The sequence below is a fragment of the Hetaerina americana genome, unplaced genomic scaffold (assembly GCF_022747635.1).
Source record: "Hetaerina americana unplaced genomic scaffold, ioHetAmer1.1.p SCAF_11, whole genome shotgun sequence".
NCBI lineage: Eukaryota > Metazoa > Arthropoda > Insecta > Odonata > Calopterygidae > Hetaerina > Hetaerina americana.
This window is the reverse complement of record NW_027286181.1, coordinates 27,119,139-27,140,011: the sequence shown is the minus strand read 5'-3', so window position 1 is coordinate 27,140,011 and position 20,873 is coordinate 27,119,139. Positions and strand designations below refer to the sequence as shown.

At 35.2% G+C, this 20,873-nt stretch overlaps 1 protein-coding gene across 1 annotated transcript in view; it reads left to right on the top strand.

Annotated features, from left to right (window-relative positions):
• Positions 1 to 20,873, top strand: part of TM9SF3 (transmembrane 9 superfamily protein member 3) — a 36,744-nt gene extending 15,871 nt beyond the window's left edge. The window contains exons 6-11 of the mRNA XM_071599508.1: positions 8,665 to 8,831; positions 9,735 to 9,960; positions 13,595 to 13,803; positions 15,787 to 15,933; positions 17,231 to 17,314; positions 19,516 to 20,873. Of these exons, the coding sequence (XP_071455609.1) occupies positions 8,665 to 8,831; positions 9,735 to 9,960; positions 13,595 to 13,803; positions 15,787 to 15,933; positions 17,231 to 17,314; positions 19,516 to 19,660 (978 nt within the window). The 3' untranslated portion in view covers positions 19,661 to 20,873. The remainder of the gene's footprint in view (positions 1 to 8,664; positions 8,832 to 9,734; positions 9,961 to 13,594; positions 13,804 to 15,786; positions 15,934 to 17,230; positions 17,315 to 19,515) is intronic.

Below are 20,873 nucleotides of genomic sequence, written 5' to 3'. Positions count from 1 at the left end.
ACATATTGCTATTCTATTATGTTAGTGTAAAATATCATGCATCTAAGTAATGCATAAACATTGCAGGTAGTGAGGTAAATATATCCAAATAGGTAAATCAATCATTTATCCTTTCACTATTATAAGATAAAGATTTTCTAGCTGCTGGAAGCCAATCCATGGTGTGTTGCTTGTTAACGAGGTCATTAATGAATCTAGAAAATAATTGTTTAATTTTTGATTTTTGAAGGTATTCCAGCAACACGATGATGATTTACACAAGGCTGCTTAATGGCTGGTTTTACAGAATTAACATAGGCTTTCAATGAGCTAACACAAGGTTTGTCCCAAGAGTAGTAGGACTTCATTTTTCCTGGATAGACAAACAGAGGGACAGTGGTTTCTCTGGCTGGGTTCGGGGGAGGGGAGGCTCAGGAAAGGCTGGAGGCCGATGGCAGTCCGCTCCCAGTCTTCGTGGAGTACGGATCATTCGATTGCGGAACCTATATAACGTGAACTTGTTGTACTTTATCATGATCCAGTTATGTCATGAACAGCGCTACATCATCAAATTTTGCTTGAAACTTGGCAAAACGGGGAAAGAAACTCATGACCTGCTCAAAGCAGCTTATGGTGATAACGCCATGGGTAGATCAGGTGTTTTTGAGTGGCACTAGGTGTTTTGGGAGGGTAAAGAAGTTGTTGATGACGTTGAACGTTCAGCATGTCCTTTGACCTCAAAAATTGACTAAATCTTGTAAGAGTGAAGGTTGTGGAATGGGAACATAGATTGTGTTTGCATGGTTTCTAATGAACTGGGCATCGCCTTAAGTGATGTGTATAGACTTGTGACTAAAAATATGGGCATGAGAAAGGTGTGTGCAAAATTGGTGCTGTGAGTGCTCCTGGACAAACAAAAGGAAACTCACATGGGGATCTGCCAATAGCTTCTAGACCATGTGAGTGAGGATACAAATTTTTTAAGCAATCACCCACCAGACTTCTTCCTCTTCTCCCCCGCCTCAAATCGGTGCTGAAAGGATATCACCTTGACTCAGTGGAAGCAATACAACAGGCCTTGATGAGGGAGTTAAGCAACATGCTGGGCACTGTTTTCCAGAAGGCGTACAATGCGTGGAAAACCCACTGGCAGCAGTGTGTGGATGCAGAAGGGTGCTACTTCGAAGACGTATGAGTGGCCATAAATTTTTTTTAAATACTCAGTCCTACTACTTTTGGGACAGACCTTGAATGTACATATTATTATTCATCAATTGTAATGAAAGGGGTGGCCATAATGTTAAACAAATGGTAGGAAAAGTGTAGCAAGGATGTTAAGAAGTACCTTGTCAAAATTTATATATGGGGCATGTTTTTGTACAAGTGGAAAAATGGTCAATGAAGGAAACTTGGGAGCTTTTGAAATGTGTTCTATGAAGTTCTTTTGGGTCTTCCACTAGGTTAGTGGTTCCATGTTGGCCAATGTTTTGGCTTGTACATGGAATCCCTGACCTAGTGGAAGACCCGAGAAAACTTAATAAAGCTGATATGCCGGGAAAGCATCAGATCGTATTTTGAAATGTGGGTTTAAAAAGAAGGATGGAGAAGGTGGAATGGACAGAAAGGAAAGCAATCAAGAAGTGCTAAGCGTTGTTGGGGAGGATATGGAATTGTTGGGAGAAATTCCAAGGAGGCAGCAAAGATGGATTTGAAGCATTTTGTTTGGATGTTGAAGACAGTAGTATAGGGGGGAGAATGATAGGCGGACGATGAAGGGGTTGGAAGAGGGTTATTGCATGGAATGAATGAATGGAGGGAGGAATTAGGTAGAATTGAAGAGTGGCTCATTGTAGTGTCAATGTCAGATTGTGGCTTTTTTAGGAGAGGCAAAGAAATGCATCGGATACCCTTATATAGGCTTTGTCCATCCAAAAGCTACATAACTTGTAAAATACCACATATTAATAATTATGAAAGTTGAATGGATGCTGTCTGCAATCTGGTATTTACAATGTATAAACTGTAAAAACAGATTCAAAGTTTCTCATCATGAAGGTACTTTTGAATACATGATGGCAGAAAGGGGTGATTCAAATAATTCTTTCCAAGCCAATGTATGTCTGGAAAAGTATGTTTTCCATTCTAGGGGGTTTAATATTTGATTTCATTTAATCAAGACTGGTTTTAGAAAAGTTTACAAATGTAGGTGAATATGATGAAGCACATATATGTTCAGTTTCTGTGTCTGACATTGAGCCTACACACATGCAGTAAACTCTCGATTATCCGTGGTAATGGATACATGTTGAAAGCAAGGATAATTTTAAAACACTGACAATCAAAATATTTAGAAAATGTGGTTGTGATTTAATTGGATATAAACAGAGACTCATGTTTCAATTCGTGTGAGTAATTCATGTTATTTAGCCGTGGAAGTACAATTTTTTCCTCCATTTTTATAACGGTGGATATATACATAGTTTACCAGAGTGGGGTACTATTGTCAAGTAAATAGCTGAATATATTTTCTTCAGGAACAAAAATCAATCGCGTAGCCATGAAAATCAGATCACTTGTGAAGGATCCCTGATACAAATTCATGTTATGTGATATTGGTTAAAATAATGTAGTGTAGATAATGACGTATTTGTTGCATATTAAAGCCATATATTTGCTTGACTTGTAGGGAATATATGGAATTCTCAGGGCTAATGAATTCAAGGCAATGTAACTAGCAAAGTACCGATGGGATAAAAATTTTTTAATTAAATTTATTAAGTTCTATTGACAACTTTTGATTTTGTGAAATTAAAGCGTTGTAAGAAAGTCTTGAAATGAAAGAATGAACTTGTATTTAAATAAAGGTATATCTGAATTCAAAAGCATTTAATTATATTTAGGTTTGTAGTTTAATTAAAATGTTGAGGTGCTAGGAAGAGAATAGCATGGATAATCCACGCCCGAGTAATTGAGAGTGTTTACTGTGCTAAAAATACTTACAAGAGTATTTTCAAATTATATTTCTACCTTGAAATCAAGTCATGCGCATACTAAACCATGGAGAGGTCGACTACTTCACAATAACCAATCATCAAAATTGCACGAAAGGAAATAAATGTAATACGAGTCACTTTTATGTCAAAATGCATCTTTTTATGGAGGTTTAATTGGTACCTTAAGATGGTGTTACTTTTATATTTCCATGTAATAATTATGCATATTTGTTTAATAATGGTTTACAAAAATGTAGGTTTCTGGTAGTTAAAAAAAGGTAGATTTCTGAAAATAATTTAGCACAAATTATCACAATTGAAATTTGAATATGAGGTACATAATGAATATGAATTGAATATGTTGAATATGAGGTACATAATGAGAAAGTAATTTTAAAAATAATTTATGCTGAAGCATTCTGTGCATGCATGAACAACCTAAAATATACAAATTGAGTAGCTTCAGGGCATGATGTGGTGGAAGTCGAACATAATGAATAACTGATCTTAGCACTTTTCAACTTGATAAAATTTACTAACGACCAGGTTTCGATGTATTACATCATTATTAGGTCTATCAGGACCTGTTGATGATGTAATACATCTAAACTTGGCCGTAAATAAGCCTGAAATGTATTATGAATTGTATTTTTACTGGGGTAACATGAGAAAGAATGGAAATGAATAAGTATAGAGTATGGATTTTTAAGCATAAATTTTTAGTTTCCTTGTTAGTATTGTCTCCCAATTGTAATTAAATAATATTGCAATGACCTAATGAGCACAACTCTAAAAGCACTCTTTGGGACCCTTGAAAATGTGTAGTTTTAATGTTTCCCAGAGGTAATTTGAAAGCAGACCAGAGGAACTTTTCTACAAACAATGTAAGATGCTCTGAGGTTTCCCATTGCCATCTTGATTGTAATCTGGCGGCACCAATTCATTTTTGATGAGTTATCTTCTTTCTATATCAGTGCGATATCTGCATTTGTTTACCTTACACTAGGGATTGGTTCTGTAAATCACGTGTAACTCAAATAGTTTTTTCCTGAGTGCTCTGTTATTTCAAAAGCAGTTTTATTATTTACTTGTCAGTCACGTGTTATTATAATCAACTATAGGCAATGCAGTAATGTCTTTCTGTTCCTTTTTATATGAGTTACATGCTACATTGATGTTCAAATTGTTGGAGAATAGGTCTACTTATATGTATTTGAAAATCAAACAGTTGAGCATCAAAATCCTTTGTCAAATTAGTTAATATCTGTTAGTAAATTAGTACACAACTGTTTATTCAACAAACCCTCTTTCAAATAGCTTGAAAATTTTTATAGAAAGTTAGATGTTAGATGACAAATTAACATCAATAGAAGCTTCTTTTTAAATTTAATGAAAAACATAGGCCTGTGAAATTGAAAGAATTTTCTGAGGCTCGAATGTAGGCAAATAGGTGATTTTTTTTCATCACAAATTATGACAAAAAGCTTCAGCTTATATTTGGGCAAATTCGGTCGTTGAATTTAAAACTATGACTAGAAATACATTGAAAACAAATGAATGTGCTGAAAATTTACAAAGCATGAATACATACACGTAAAATGAACCAATCATACCTTGAAGTTGTAAGGTTAAGTGCACATAGTTAAAAATACACATTAATGGTCACCTTTACATTCATTACTCATGCTCATGTTCTAGGAAATACTCTATGGAGAGACCTGTTGCATCCATGGATACTGGGCGCATGTATGTCTCTTTTTTTTATTCCTTTACTAAGGCAGACCCTGCACCTCTTCTGTAACCCTGTTTCTTCCACTCTCAGAGAAGGGTGTTGGCTTTGGGAATCTCTCTACCTCCTTTGCTTTCTCTGGCGGCTGTTGGTCTGTTATTGATAACAGTGATCATATGAGTTCATTCAGGTTTGTTTTATTCCCACTGTGTTTATGGTGCAAAATTATTATTCAGTAGCAATACTTGGAGTATATGTACCGCTTCATGATACTCATCCTACTGCAGGGACTTTCCCTATCTTTGGACTTGAATCCTTAGATTCTTTGGCACATATTTGCCGCCATCGTTTTAATTAGTTTATTATGGATGGCACAATGTATGCCACTTCTGTGCCGTCAGTGTTTTCCACTCTCGGGGAAGGGCGTTGTTGGCTTTGGCAATTCTCTCTCTACCTTCTTTGCTATCTGTTTTCTGCTGGTCTGTTATTCATGTTGCCAATTATGCAATTTGTTGCTGCACTTCAGTTTTATTCACATTATATTTTTGCTCCAAAATATTATTCAGTAGCATTACGTGAAGGTCATCCATTCTTAGTTCTTGCAATCGTTTGAGGATAGAAGTCCATTGAATGGTGATCCTTTGGCTCGTACTTTAGGATAAAAGTGATGGTCAAAGATTTTATGTTTAACACCTTTTTCAGGGACAGACATAGGTTTAGGGTGAAGGACATTGTTTCAGACCACATCTTGTGATCAATTTCATTTGCAATGGTAAAAAGCCTTCCCCTGAATGCACACTTGATGTATACCTAGTTCTAAATTGCTTATACCTTAAAATAGAAAATAGTTAAGTTTCAAAGGAGTGTTTATTATTAATTTTTTAGTTTTATGGGCTAAAACTAATAAATCAGGTTTTTACAAATCCGGTAAAACATTTGTTTGAAATTTAAAGAGGTGATAAACATTCTTTAGCAGGTTTAAAATATGAAGTATTGTCATGTTACAATAAAATGCAGCGGCACTTAATTTATAATGTGGTTATAAGTCTGTTCCTTCAAGAATTCCTTAATGTGATTTTACTGTTAAATATTTTTTATAAAAGTTTTCCATTTTCCAAAAAAACTAATTGGTAGAACTGATCACAAAATATAAGGTCAAAAGAAGTCGGGGGGTTGTCTGGGAATGTTGTGCTATTTTCAGACTGTGATAGCCAGCTGAAGGAATATAAACTGCTAAGGGAATGTGTTATATTATATTGTGTTGAGTTGCACGTGTCTCAGGGAATCACTTGCAGGAACAAGGGGGTCAGGTAGTGGGGGGATCGGCAAAGTCTGGGGTTGAAGGGAAGTGACCCACTTAGGAAGAGCAAGTGTAGGTGTGTGTGCTGATAAGGGTACTTCTGGCTAAGGGTTGTGTCCATCTTGAAGCCTGAAAGGAACTAGAGGTGGCGTAGCCTACCCCTCTCTCTTTCTTGTCATGTGACCAAAGTCCATCTCGAGTTGTAGTAGTAGTTAAAAGAGAGACAATTGACGAGTGAAATCAGTTGCATCATGGGGGATAGGTGGGTATAATTGGTAGAGGTAGAATGGATGGCTTTCTCCACTTGAAGTGCTCTGCACGTGGGACCCCAATTAGGTATTGGGATATTTCTGAAAAATCCTTCCTCTGCTGGGTTTTGAACCCAGGCTGTAGGGGTAGGAAGCCAGTGCCCTAGCCACAGTTTCAACTTGTTTCCCCTCTGTATCTCATCCATTAAAGTCTCTCTATCATTAGACCTCACTCAATTTACCCATCTTGTCATCATCTAACAACCAGGAGTATATCTTTAATATTCCTTTAGCACGTGAAGGTGTGGATGTACTTCACCACAGTATAGCATTAAACCTTTTTTCCTTGATTTGTGTCATTGCTATTTTTCTTCATTGACATAACTTCTTCATTAGGAAAACACTTTAATTTTTTTGTCTCTTTCATGCTCTTGTCTTTCACCTGGCTGATGTACTCTCAACTTTCTTACGATTTTCTTGATGATTGCTTGAATAAGATTTATTAACTATAGACAATAAGTAGTAGTGATATGTATTTAAAACTATTTTCAATTATTTCTCCCTCCAGTGTTAGAATAAATCTTCCTCCTTATAGTTAAAAATGTAACTATTTTTGTGATACCCAAAGTATGAATTTTATGTAAAGAGGGCCTGCCTTAATACCTCTTCACCTGTGGGGATTCTTTTTTTTACCAACACTAATGGTATTCACAATTTAATTAGGAAATACTAAATACTTGTACATATTTGGCCATATTCCTAGCAATAAAGCATTTAGTTTTACAGTAAAGCTTTATTTGTGATGACCTCTTGCTTCTGCTACTTAGCATGTGGTATCCTGCAGCGTAATGAATTGGAACAATGTGGTGTACGTTTATGACACAACATAGTCAAGATTGAGAAAGAAAATATGTACATTCTTAATTATCCTCACTTAATGGTATAATATCATTGTATTATTATTACTGCAATACTGCAATGCAGAACAAGATAAAAATGACTGGCAAAGATTTAGTGCAGCGTTATTGTTGTGACTTAAAGAAATAAGCATGATTGCAAAGGAATATGTAAACTTATAAACTAATGTTGCTTCATCTTGTGTAAAATTGCAAAAATTGAAAGGCGTGTTAAATAATATAGCTGACATCTGGAAGAAATATTTAAAGTCTCAGTATCGATGTATGTTGCCTGGTTTGTTTTCAATTTTAGATGTCTCAAATTTATTTTTATAATAATGATTCAGAGCACCAAATACAAATTTTCTAAAAGCTCTAAGCACAGTCAAACAATGACAAAGGGGATTGGCATGCGACTAATAAAAATTAGGATATTCAATTATCTGCCTATCATTATAAAAGTTTAAGATGCAGAAATTTTATAAAAGTGTTGCATAATAAAGAAAAAAGTGCATTATAATCAACAGAAGCCACGATTTTCTAATAAAACATGATGGATTCCAGGAAAGAGGAAATGCTGATCAAAGAACAAATCATTCTCCTTTTGTGTGGTCATCTGCCTTACTTAGACTTAGGGGCAGAGTAGGGAACCTTTCTTCAGGTGTCCAGCTTGACAATTGGCCAAGAAATATAATGATATCCCTAGTATTCATGTCAAGGTATCCACCTCTCAGATTTACCTTGAATTCAAGGAATCTGCATTAGGTTTGTATAAAAAGTATTGGGAAAATTTTTGGAAAAATAGATTTATATCAGATATTGCTACAATACCTCAGAATTCTTCAAAGTACATTCCTTGAGCATCAACATACTTTTGCCAGCAGCTGTTCCACGGCTCGAAGGTTCCCTGGTGGACAGGTTCCAGATGATCCTGGAGGGTATGTGTGCAAGCTTCTTTGATGGCACTTAGTGGTGTTCTTCGAGGGAGGATTTTACTTTTGGGAATAGCCTGCGGGTGCCAAGTCAGAACTGTAAGGGAGTTGGGGAATCATCATGATGTCATTGCAGAAGGTCTTCACAAGCAGACACGTGACTGCTCTTGGTTGTCCATCAAGACCCTCAGGACGAGTTTAGCACAGATCTTTAGCATCACCAAATTTTCAGTAATAATGGTGTGCACTGTCATCTTATCGATACCAATACGATCTGCGATCATGCGTACACTTAACCAATGGTTGAATTCAACACTTCACGCGCACACCAGGAAAAAATTCTTGACAACACCTTTTATATAACTTTGTATGTTAATGGCTCATAAATTTATCATACATTGTGTTAGGTTTATATCAAAAGATTATGATAAATAATTATTAAATTGAGTGGTAGTATACTGATCAATGTTAGGTTTCTCGTGTGGAAACCAGAAAAACTATGACATAGTGTCCTATCAAGAATGTAGCATTTTTAAGCACTGTTTAACAAAAAGTCTAAATCATTTGTGTTTTTTTCACATTTCCAGGAGAGAGATTTAGGAGATGAATATGGCTGGAAGCAGGTTCATGGTGATGTTTTTCGTCCTGCATCCCATTCCATGCTTTTCTCTGCCCTCATTGGTGCTGGATACCAGGTCACTGTAGTCACCCTCAGTGTCATTGTTTTTGCAATTTTGGGAGAACTTTATACCGAGTAAGTATTTTTCTGTGGAATGTACATAAGGTTATGTGAGTAACTGTAGCATTAAATTCAGGACTGCAATGGCAGCTATTTTCATACTGTTCACTTTTTGGTTTAAAGCGGTGTCACTATTCATACTTCATTCTTGTAAGCATCATTCTTTTCACCCTTTGTGGTCTGAAGTTCATGTGTCAAACTGTGTTTTGCAAAGTGTATCCAGTGAATTTGTAGCACCCATTTCTCTCTTGGTTTGTTCTATAGTTTCCCTGTCCTATCACCTTCTCATTCCACAGATGGGTGGCTGAAACATCATTCTGTGCCAGCACTAGATACAAGTCTCATTTTAGAGTGCTTGTTTTAAATAGTGACAACTTATGGAGTCACATATCTTATCTATTTATGGCCATATTTCTCTCATCTCATTTTCAGAACTTACTTATTCAATGAAAAACAGAGATCTCCTAAATTTTAGCAAATGTGTAGCAGTGGTGATGACAATGTAAAACCAAAAGAAATCCTTGGCCTTTTGTTAGGGTGCTCAATGGTTTAGGAACTATCATAAAATAATGTGCTTTTCACTGATGAACCAATGGCATTTTGTTTATATTTAATATGTATCTTTTTATTTCTAAATGAGAAGTTGTGGTACACATTTTTCATGGTGAGGAAGTTATTCTTTATATTATTGCATGTTTTGGATAACTACAAGTTGATGTTTTTATTATTCATTTTATTTTAATCCAGTGATTCATTTAATTTTGAAAGCATCAAAAATTTTAAAAATGTCGCCCCTGATCCAAATATTATTTTTATGTGAGCTGTGATTTTTGCCCATTTTTTCACATATTTCAAAAACATAAATTTAAGGTTATACCTGCTGTTTCAAATATAACATTTTGCTTATCATCATTTCAGACGAGGGTCTCTTCTGAGCACAGCAATATTTGTGTATGCGGCCACCTCACCCATAAATGGCTACTTTGGAGGAAGTCTCTATGCCCGAATGGGTGGCAAGATATGGATTAGGCAAATGCTCCTCTCTGCTTTCATGTTGCCTGCCCTGGTGTGTGGGACAGCCTTTTTCATCAATTTCATTGCAATCTATTACCATGCATCTCGTGCCATTCCATTTGGTACAATGGTGAGTTTTGAAATTGTATCTGTTTCTGTAACTGTTTTCTTGAATTCCCTTACATCTTGATTCAAGTTTATGAAGTAGCTCAGATTTTGGAAACTCTTTCATGTTTTCTCTGTGATTGTCTCACCAGACATTCTGCATGCATAAATCTTCTGGTTAAATGTGGCAATCATTATGTTTGCCCATTGTATATGGGTGAATATGGCTCTGCTTGGTCCATATGGGTGGATTGGAGGCCTTTAATGGTTTCCGTTTTTTGTAGTCCCTCATTTTCTCCCTCTTACATGGTGCAGGACATATTGTTTTAGGCTTTGGGTTGGCAGCTGTATGTAATGTATTGGGTCACATAGTGAAAACCTCAGGAATTACGTGTGAGCATAATGTGAAGTCAAGGTTTAATTGTTATATACAAGTGGGCAGCTACCCATGCAAACTGAAAGGCACAATTCCACGTATGCTATCCAAGGCAAATTGTAATGCCATCTAGAAATACCTCTTAAGAGATCAGCTTAATTGAGATCTATCCAATGTGAGGACATGAGTATTTGATGAAGAGAGAGCAGTTTTCCATCATTGGAGGACTAATTAAATGAAGATCATGAGAAAATTTGAAATAAGATGGTCCACACATGACGTCAGTTATAAAATGCTCATAGGAGTCAAGTTTTCATCTCCAGCAGTTCATTTATTAATGATGCAATTCAATTCATCTGACTAACTAATGTATTAACAATCTTTTAATAGCAATATATCATTAAGGTATTTGTTGCTAGTCTTCATTCCTTGGCCTGGATTGTTAAGTTTTTTTCATTAAATTAATGACTTTTTTGATAATTTGATAGTTGATCTGTAGCTTTCAGAAATTTACCAGAGGAAACATAATCCCAATTAGCATTAGCTTCCTTAGAATATGATCGAGACTGGTGATTTGTGCTACTTTTGATATTTTAAGTATCTGAATTAATTCCTTGCACTAATTGCCCGCATAGATTGATTTTGGAACAAGTAAAGTCTTTTAATGTTGCATTGCATCCTGTATTTATCTTTACATTCAAATCATTTAATTTGTAATGAAGAATTTGAAATATTCGATCGAGTCTGAGTTGTTGGGCCTCTTTGATTGAGTTCATAATGTGTACTTTAACTGGCTTAGAAATTAAGTACAAATCTGGAGACAGCCATCTAGTTGGGAAGCCAGTTTTTGAGATGGGACTGTGACACTTCATACCTATGGGTACACAGATATTCCATCTCTATGTATTTTGGGTAAGCTGTATAATCTGGAGGGTGGAAGGGAATTTAATCTCTACTGAATATAACATATTCGGTAGAGACTGAATTTCTCTCTCTATTATTGAAAAGGCCTGAGTGTCAGGGCACAGCTGTCTCAATACTTCAATACTTTCACTACTTCCAACACGAAAACACTAATCCAGCATTCTCTAAAAGTTCTAATCATCTCTGTCATTTCAGCTTGTTTTTAAAAGTTCTTGCGTGATTAAAAATTGATTCTGTTCTAAAAAATTCAATTTTCTACCAATGCCCCAACTATGTAAAGTTTCTGGGATAAAATCAAGATGCGTCCCTTAAGTACCCGACTCAACAAAGAAAACACAGAAATTTTGGAAAAAATATTATTTATTTTTCAACATAATCTCCTTTTAGCTGTGTACACTTCTCCCAGCAATGGTCAATAAGTTTGACGCCCTTTTTATAATAAGAACTGTCTTGCTCCTCTAAATGGCATTAACGGCCGGCAGCACTTCTTCACGGTTGGAAAATTTTTGATCTCCGAACCATGTTTTCAAGTTTGCGCCAGAAAATAATCTGAGGGAGCTAAATCTGGCGAATAGGGTGCATGAGGTGGTAATTCAAACTTTAATTCATGAATTTTGGCCATTGCAATAACAGATTTGTGAGCTAGTGCATTGTCTTGATGAAACAACACTTTCTTCTTTGCCAAATGTGGCCGCTTTTGCTTGATTTCTTTGCTCAAACGTTGTAATGAGTTTGCATAATACTCGCCGTAGATAGTTTTTCCTTTTTCAAGATAGTCATTGAAAATTATCCCACACACATCCCAAAAAACTGATGTCATGACCTTGCCTGCAGATAAAACTGTCTTTGCCTTCTTTGGAGGCGGTTCTCCCTTTTGAATCCATTGTTTTGATTGCTCTTTTGTCTGGGGTGTGAAGTAATGGACTCGTGTTTCATCCACGGTTATGGAAAGGCACAAAAATTCTGCTTTTTTGCTGTGAAACTTTGCTAAACTCAGTTGAAACACCTTCACACCACTGGTTTCGCTCAAGTGTGAGCAAACGTGACACCTATTTTCCACACAGCTTTCTCATGTCCAAATTCTCAGTTAATATGCGATATACTGCACTTTTTGAAATGCGTACTATGTCTGCTACCTCGTGCACTTTTAGTCGAGGGTCATCCAGTATCACTTAGTGGATTTTCTTCACCGTCTCTGGAGTCATCACCTCATTTGGTCAAGCAATGCGATGGTCATCTGGATAACTCTTACGGCCTCGTTTAAAGCTACCCAATATTTTACTGTTGCAAACAAAGGAGCAGACTCAACCAGAGTAGAATCCAGTTCAGCTTTTATATTGGTTGGGCTGAGGCCTTTCAAATGAAAGTATTGTATCACATAACGATGTCCAATTTTCTCCATTTTCACAAATTCACTGAAAACGTTCACTATCGATGGCTGCCATACAAATACTAAACAAAGTGGCGTCTTCAAACTTGAAAAATATGCTTTTTAGATTGCGTACTTTCTAATACAGTGATATTTTTCAAACAACTACCGTCACCTCTAGGTCAGGCAGGGTACTTATGGGACCACCCTCGTATTTTAGATTAGTATATGTTTGGCAAACACAGACTTAGATAGAGTTTGAAAACTTTTTAAAATTCCTGAAGTCGGGATTCAAAACTTCCCACCAGTCTGGACAATGCAAAAACACAATTGGAAGTTTTGCATTTCAACGAATACACACCACTTGTTTTTGCAATTATTGTATAGGTCCTTGGAATGAAAAGGAAATTTGCCAATGGTCGATTGATGTTATTTACCGTAGAATTGCTCTTATGCAAGAATCTTTGGACAGATAAGTGGATGACCAGTTCATCCAAAGGTACCCTCAAGATATCATGCCAATGATTATAATTTGAATACAACATTTATTTTATGTATACTTTTTTTAATACTTGACCACAAGTGAAGCATTCCTTTTTTGTAAAATGTGCTGTGGTGTTTAAGGTCCTATCTCATTTTTATTTTGTAAATCTTGAGTACCATATCAGAACCACATTTTATGGCACACCTTCTGAATGGCATATGCCGGGAAGCAACCATCTTACATTTTGTTTTCCTTGTTCTTTGATACTTTAATCCTTGCTTCCTGAATCAATGACTCAGGAAGCATGTCATATGAGGAAAATAAATTTCATAAATACCCTTCTGAAAGAAATAAAGTTGGAAAGAAAGAAATATCAGTTGAGACAGGAATCCACTAAAAATGCTTAGACTAGTGCTAATTTGGATCCAGATGCATATTCCCAAAATTCCTGTCCTTAAGTTGATCCTCTTCCTCTGTTTCATACTATGTTTTTTCCTTTGTAATAGGTGGCTGTGACCTGCATCTGTCTCTTTGTCATCCTTCCGTTGACATTGGTTGGGACAGTGCTGGGGAGAAATTTGGCTGGGCAGCCAGACTTCCCCTGCAGGGTGAACGCTGTGCCTCGTCCAATTCCTGAGAAGAAGTGGTTCATGGAACCTGCTGTCATCGTTGTCCTTGGAGGTGTTCTGCCATTTGGGTCCATTTTCATTGAAATGTGAGTCCCTTTGAACATACAACCTTAACTTAAAAATATCTTCATTAGAATTGGTGTGTGTGTTTTCTGAATCAATCTAATTTTTTTTCCGTATCTATTCAGGTAGTTTAACAAATTATTAAAAATTATGTAATTATTATTACAAATCATTATTTTTTAAATAATAACTCGTGTTACCAGGGTTGGTAATGATATAATTTTCTAATCTGGTAACTGTTATCCATCTGACAGATAACCACAACCAATTGTGCTACAGTACATAAAAACTTGTTTGCTGATGAAAAAATTGTATAATTTTTTTTCTAATATTTCTTCTCATATTCATAAGTAATTTTTATATATTTGCCTAAAGAGCAATTTTTAGGGTGCTATATTGTCCAATGGTTAGGGTTGAAAATTCCTCAAAGTATGTTTTTGAATGCGTATAACACAACCCATTTCATAGTTAATCTGAGGTTTTGTCTCAAAAATGAACTGACAAAAAATTTTTGCACAGATATTTACTTTGAAGGAAATTTGGTTATCATATTGCTTATGGAACAAATGTGTTTATTAGAAAATTCTGAAACATTGAAGTAATCTTGGACATTAAAATATTATTTGCTCTTTAGTGCCTCTTTCTCATGCAATTCGTCTACACTCTGGTGATAAGGTTATAGTGCATAGTCAGTTTCATTGTCTGACTTATATCTACCTCTTTCATTTTGTACATGGAAGAAGACACTAATTGTTTTTCCTTAATTGTTTGAAATCTCTTAAAGACTCGCTGAAAAGAGCTTTAGCCCCACAGATAAAATACTGACACAGATAATGACAATACAGTACTAGTAAGATACAGTAGAACCTAGCACAATGATCATATTTCATTCTGCAATCTTTCTTGTAAAGCAAAACACTGGTCAAGTGAACCAATTTTTCCCATATAAATAAGCGTGAAATATGATAATGCAGTCAATGATGAAATAAATAAATTATGTACTGGGTATATTAAAAAAAATACTTATAAATTGTCCAGAATAATGAATCGTCTTCATCTGTTCCTCTATCACAAAATGAACGTACCCGGAATACAAATTCAATTTTTAGTAAACAAAGAAGAGTCAAAGTAAATAGTTAAGTATTTGTGATACATTCAATGCAGTGGAAATGCATTCCCCTCTGCTCTTATGTAGATTTGCCATGGTATAATTTTCCAGAAGAGACAATTTCAATTAAAAATCAGCTGTAGCAGGTCTGGGATCTACAAGCTTCTTTAAGTTACCAATAAAATTCTCTGCTGCCTTTAAGTTGGAGCTGGTTACTTCACCATGCCTCACAATGCTGTGGATGCCAGTTCCTTTTAAACTTCTCCAATCACTATTGGCTTCACTTAAGTACTTCTTTTACAAGTTTTGATGATCCTGTTGTCTTCTTACCTAGGTCGGCAAAAATCACTTTTGCATTCTCATAAATGATGTTCTCGTTAATAGTGTTGCATTGCAATTGCTGGTTTTTGTTCCTATGAGAAGCAGCCTGTTTACATAGTTGAGAATACATAATGTTTGTATCATCATTGATTCATGCCACTCCATTTGAAGCATTTATCCCCTTAATTTTGTCCTTGTTCTTGAGGATAGTGCGAATCTATTCTCTTATTGATCTGCCTTGCAATTTTTTCTTTGGGGATATTGTTAATACTATGCACAAAATATTATTAAACTTTTGTACATAAATATCACTAATCATTTGTCTGAAAGTGTTTGGAAAAAACATGCCATCAGAACAAGGGCTAAACACAAACTGAAGCAGCAGGTGCAATATCATTTCAGGAATCTCCCTTTCCTTGTCACTTGCGTCAGTTGTTAAGGGATTCATTTTTTTTCAATGCTTTTGCTTGTTATGTGAATTATTTGCTCTGCGAGGGGCTCGTTAACTGTAGGTCCACTTTATTAATTTTTGATGAGTGTACCTTTTCTAATTCTTGGCTTTTCAAATTTTTTTTAGGTACTTCATTTTCACATCCTTCTGGGCATACAAAATTTACTATGTGTATGGCTTCATGCTCCTGGTATTCATCATTTTAATGATAGTGACAGTGTGTGTGACAATTGTCTGCACATACTTCCTATTAAATGCAGAGGACTACAGATGGTAAGCAAGTTTTATGTAATCTCTTTGCTGAAATGTGATGTCTATATTATTTTGGTTATATTTCTGCTGGAGTGGGAGAAGAAAATTATGGTAAAAATGATTTTCCCGATGGGTGGATATCTAATATGAGTACTGCATCAAATTTATTAGTGGTTTGCATTTAGTAAATGAATCATGGGACAGCCAGATCAGACCTTAAGGGTTGGTAAAAATTAAGTTTTCTACCAACAAAAATTGGTGGTAATCCTCATAAAATTTCAAAATTGAAAATAAAAACATCAAACAATATTATTTAAATGCAGGATAATGTAATGTATACTGACAGTTCTAATTGATGCAATGTGTATAATGATCACCTTTCCTTTGTGGGAAGGCATCAAAGTAACATAGGTTATAATGGGCCTCAGTGTCAGTGACTTAAATTGATTCATTCAAATTAAGTTATTTAAATTGCACATAATAAAATTAAATGTACATACTATGGCAGGTTCTAATTTGTTGACATTCATGATGAATAAATAACTAGGGTGTATATGTTTCTACTAAACTTTTGTTGCAATGCACAATAAATTTTAAAGATACTACATCTTCAGATGTACACCCTTGAAATATGGTGTGTATGTAAAGATGGCCTAGAAATGTCAAAATGCAAGGTACATTTTAATAAAAGTATAGTGGAAAAGTACAAACCCAAGTTATTTATCAATCAGATTAAAATATTTTGTCCAAAAAGACAATATATATAGTCATTCAAAAGGTCATTAAAAAAATAACAACCAAATGAAACTAATTAAATGAACTTGCTTCATTTAAGCGAAAATTTCCTAATGGAATTTGCTGAGTTGCTGTATCAAATGCTTTCAGTATTGAAACTTTTGTTTAGGTCCTACTCGATGTCATCATGCTCCACACACGAATACAGAATATGAACAAAACCATAATGTTGCATCTGCTTGTTGTTATTAGTTGTCAAATGTTCTGTTAGTGTTAGGTAATCAGACCAATAATTTTACTTCAGCAGAATGACATAAAGAGAAAAGTAATCACCAAATAGTGAAACTCTTAAAGCTAATCTAATAAAGGGTCTGTATATATGACAGTTTGGAAAATCTTCATCTTTCTTTACAGGTTAAGTGTTGAGTGCTTCTATGAGTTATAAAATACATTTGTGAATCACGTTTTGTTATATGTTCAAATCTGAGTTATTTACTATATACTATCAGTAGATGTATACTATATAAACAGATGAAAGTATATTTATGCTATGCCTACTAACATTATCTCTCTCTTTACTTAGGCAATGGACGAGCTTTTTGGCTGCGGCATCAACTTCAGGATATGTGTACTTGTACTCGTTTTACTACTTCTTTTTTAAAACCAAGTAAGTATTCTCTTATGTTGAATGTTTTTTACTATAATACTATCCCAATTTCTGACTTATTAATCAGTTTTTTCAAAGTAGATACCCAAAAAATTAATCCATCATTGCCCCTGGCTGTTGGTATAATTTTCTTTTTGTTTTCCTGATAATAAAGGAGGCTCAACATTACCTGAATGTAGCCATTTCAAGTCGCCATTGTTTTAAAATATTACTTTTGTAAAGAACCCCCCCCCCCCCCCAACTTACATAATTTAATTCTGTCCACATTTGCACAAAGGGATCAGAAGTTATACGCCACTGTGAATGTATGAAATAAAATTTGAGTGCACGACAGTTATGCCATAAATAGGAAGGTACCATGAAAGAGAGATCAATGGAAAAAAACAAGCTTATGAATCAAATAAGAACGAAACAATGTTTTTAAGTAGCATACAGCAGACACTATGCCATAATATGCAATCATCTTTAAAAATTTTGGAAAAATTATATTTTCTCAAATTTTTTGCAATTTGATATAAAAACTGGGAATATGATATTGGAATTAGGAATTCTCTGTGAGTATGAAGTTCATTTTGGTTGTGAGATTGTTTTGTGTTAGGCATAGGCCAACGAGTGCGCAAGCCCAAGCAAATTCTGTAGTTCTAGTTTTAGAACTGAACTTGGTGTAACCAGAGACACTCCCAATTAATGGGGTGATGAGCTGCAGATAAATGCTTAATCAGATTCCAAACACTGGTAAGAAAATGAGAGATTTAAGGCAGCAATGTTCTTAGGAACTTAAGGAAAAATGTAGGAATGATAATCCACAAAATGAGTGGCCACACTGCAATTTTTCTAACTGATTTTTATCTTTCAATGAAATTGTTAATTCTTTACTTGCTCTTGCAACTTTGAATACATTTACTTGCTGAAAACTTATTACTGAGAAATTAAACTGGAACTTTGGCCGTAAGTACCGTGAACATAAGATAGTACATTTATTTTTCATCTTAACTCTCATTGAGCCATCACAAGAAGGTAAAGGTTTCTAAAACCTTGACTAAGAGGAGTTATTTTGTGATTGGAAGAAGAGGGAAGTGGTACATGATAGGAAGAAATTAGGAGAGAATAGATGCCAAAATGCCTTCATTTTCTTAATTAAGGGCCTAAATTTAATATCAGTTCCATTGTATTATGGAGATAAGAGAATTGTAGCCAAGATTTGAACTCCTTTGAATCTATTGAGTCTATATGCTTGAATTGATCTACCTAGAAGTGTGATTTGTCATGTATGTGGAAGGAAGAATTTAAAAATGGATATAGTGGAGAACCAATATCAGTGACAGATGTATGAAAATCATTCAAGTAAGTGATGCAGAAGAATAAAACTCTAACATAGAACAATAAAGAAATAGCATTTAAAAATGTATTTATGTGATAATGCATTTTAAAGTATGTGATAAATTATTATTAGTCTTAGACCCATTTCTTGAGGTTTGAGTTTACCAGTCTGAGCTAAGATATAATTGTAATGAACTTTATCACTTTCTATTTCTGTTATTACGCGTATGCACATCTGAATGAGTAGTAAAATCAGCAAAAAAGATTATATGCGCGACTCTTTACTTAAAGTATAATAAATCTCCATATGGGTGAAAATGTATAAAAAAAATGATACTGGTAGTCACTCCTGACAAGTTGAAGTAATTATGCCCTGTTATGCAGTGTCATGTGGATAAGTATGGCAATGATTTAATTTATAAGGCAATCTGCCGGTTAAGGTAGGTTTTTGGAAGGACACAGCTCCTCAATAAATATTTTGTGACTCCTAGCAAAACAAAACATCCAGCATCTTACTCTACATCAGGTCCCTCTTCATCTCTGAGTACCTTCTTCCTCCCTTCATCCTGTTCAACATCCCTATCCTGTTCCTTCCCTTTCCTCGTCTCCCCAATTCTCCCCTCCATCACAGTCTTCAACATCCCACTGCCGGTCAATACCACCTTCATCCACTTTTCCTGCCACCATAGGATTTCTCTCAACAAACCCCTGTCCTCACCCACCATACCAAGTAATTAATGGTTTATTTAAGTATTAAGTAAGTAATGGTTTAAAATATGACTCAAAAAACTTTTAGGAAGTTGATGCATGTTATAAGTTTTCGTGATGTTTTCCTTTTAAAATAAATTTATGTGAAACCCTCACCATTGTCTCTTTTTCAGAATGTATGGACTTTTCCAAACAGCCTTTTACTTTGGCTACATGGCACTGTTCAGCATTGCTTTGGGCATCCTTTGTGGCACAGTTGGGTACATTGGCACCTGTGTGTTTGTGAGGAAAATCTACTCTACTGTGAAGATTGATTAACTTTTCCTGAATCATCTCCTTGGATTATTGTGAACATGGCCTCAATTTAGGCTTGCCAAATATGCCAGGAGCCATGGTTCTGGGGATCATGGTGCCCCTGTCTAATTTGGTGTAGTTCCAGGTGCTGCTCACGTGTGGTTTTGACCCCATGGGTTGGCACCCTCTTACTGTGTTGATGAGGCACGTGTCAGAGATACATGTCATCAGCTTTGTTACCTACCCATCCTCCATGCATTTGTGGATCAATACACTGCTTACATCAGTATAGAAGTGTGTGTGCTAGAGAATGAAGCATTGATCTTGTAACATTGGCACAAGTGACTGCCCTGTTCTGAAAGGATTTTTTTTTGTTGTTCCTTTTTGAGGAACGAATATAATGGATATATGTGTGTGTCAAGAGTGATAAAAAGATGTGTTGGAAGTATGGGAAGAGGACAAACTGATTGAATTGATAGTGTGCTGCTTTATTTGCCCAAATGGTGTATTTAAGAAAAAGTCTTGTGATCATTTGTAAATAAGATGGACTCTTATCATTAATGTTTGTTTTTTTTGTGACTCTGTTGGTGGGCAATTGAGCTGTCTGCCTTCTCTGTATGCTGTGTACATTAATCAGACTTCTTGAGTCACCTGCCAAAAGGTAACATTTTTTTGTAGTACAGTACACAACATATAAAATATCAAAGTGTTAGGGTGAAGCAGTATATCATTTTATCATGTTATTGTTCACTTGCTGTTAATGAAACTTCTCATACTCCTACGTCCACTGTAACTAATAAATCATGGCTTGGAAATTTATAATAATAATAATATAAGATGCACCTCTTGTTGTTGTGACATTTTGCTGAAAAGTGTTGATCCAAAGTATGCCTAAAGCTATTACTTAGGCGTATGATAATAAGTTAATCCATGGTGTGATTATGGCATTGTTTTTCATTTTTTTTTAATTTTATGGGTGAGTGAGTGAAAATGTTTGTCTTGTATGTGCAACTGAATTGTTTATTGAATGACACTAATTACTGTAAAATCCAGTGAGAGGATTTGCATCAAGCAAAAGAAGTTTAAAGTAGGTTCAAAAATATAGCTTACCCATCAACCTATGATTTGTTAGTGGCGTTTTAAGAGTTGTGACTTCATGGTTTTTAATAGAAGCCATTTCATTCCTATTTGTAAATATTGAAATAAATGGTATGGAATGGGAATTGCTGAAAACATG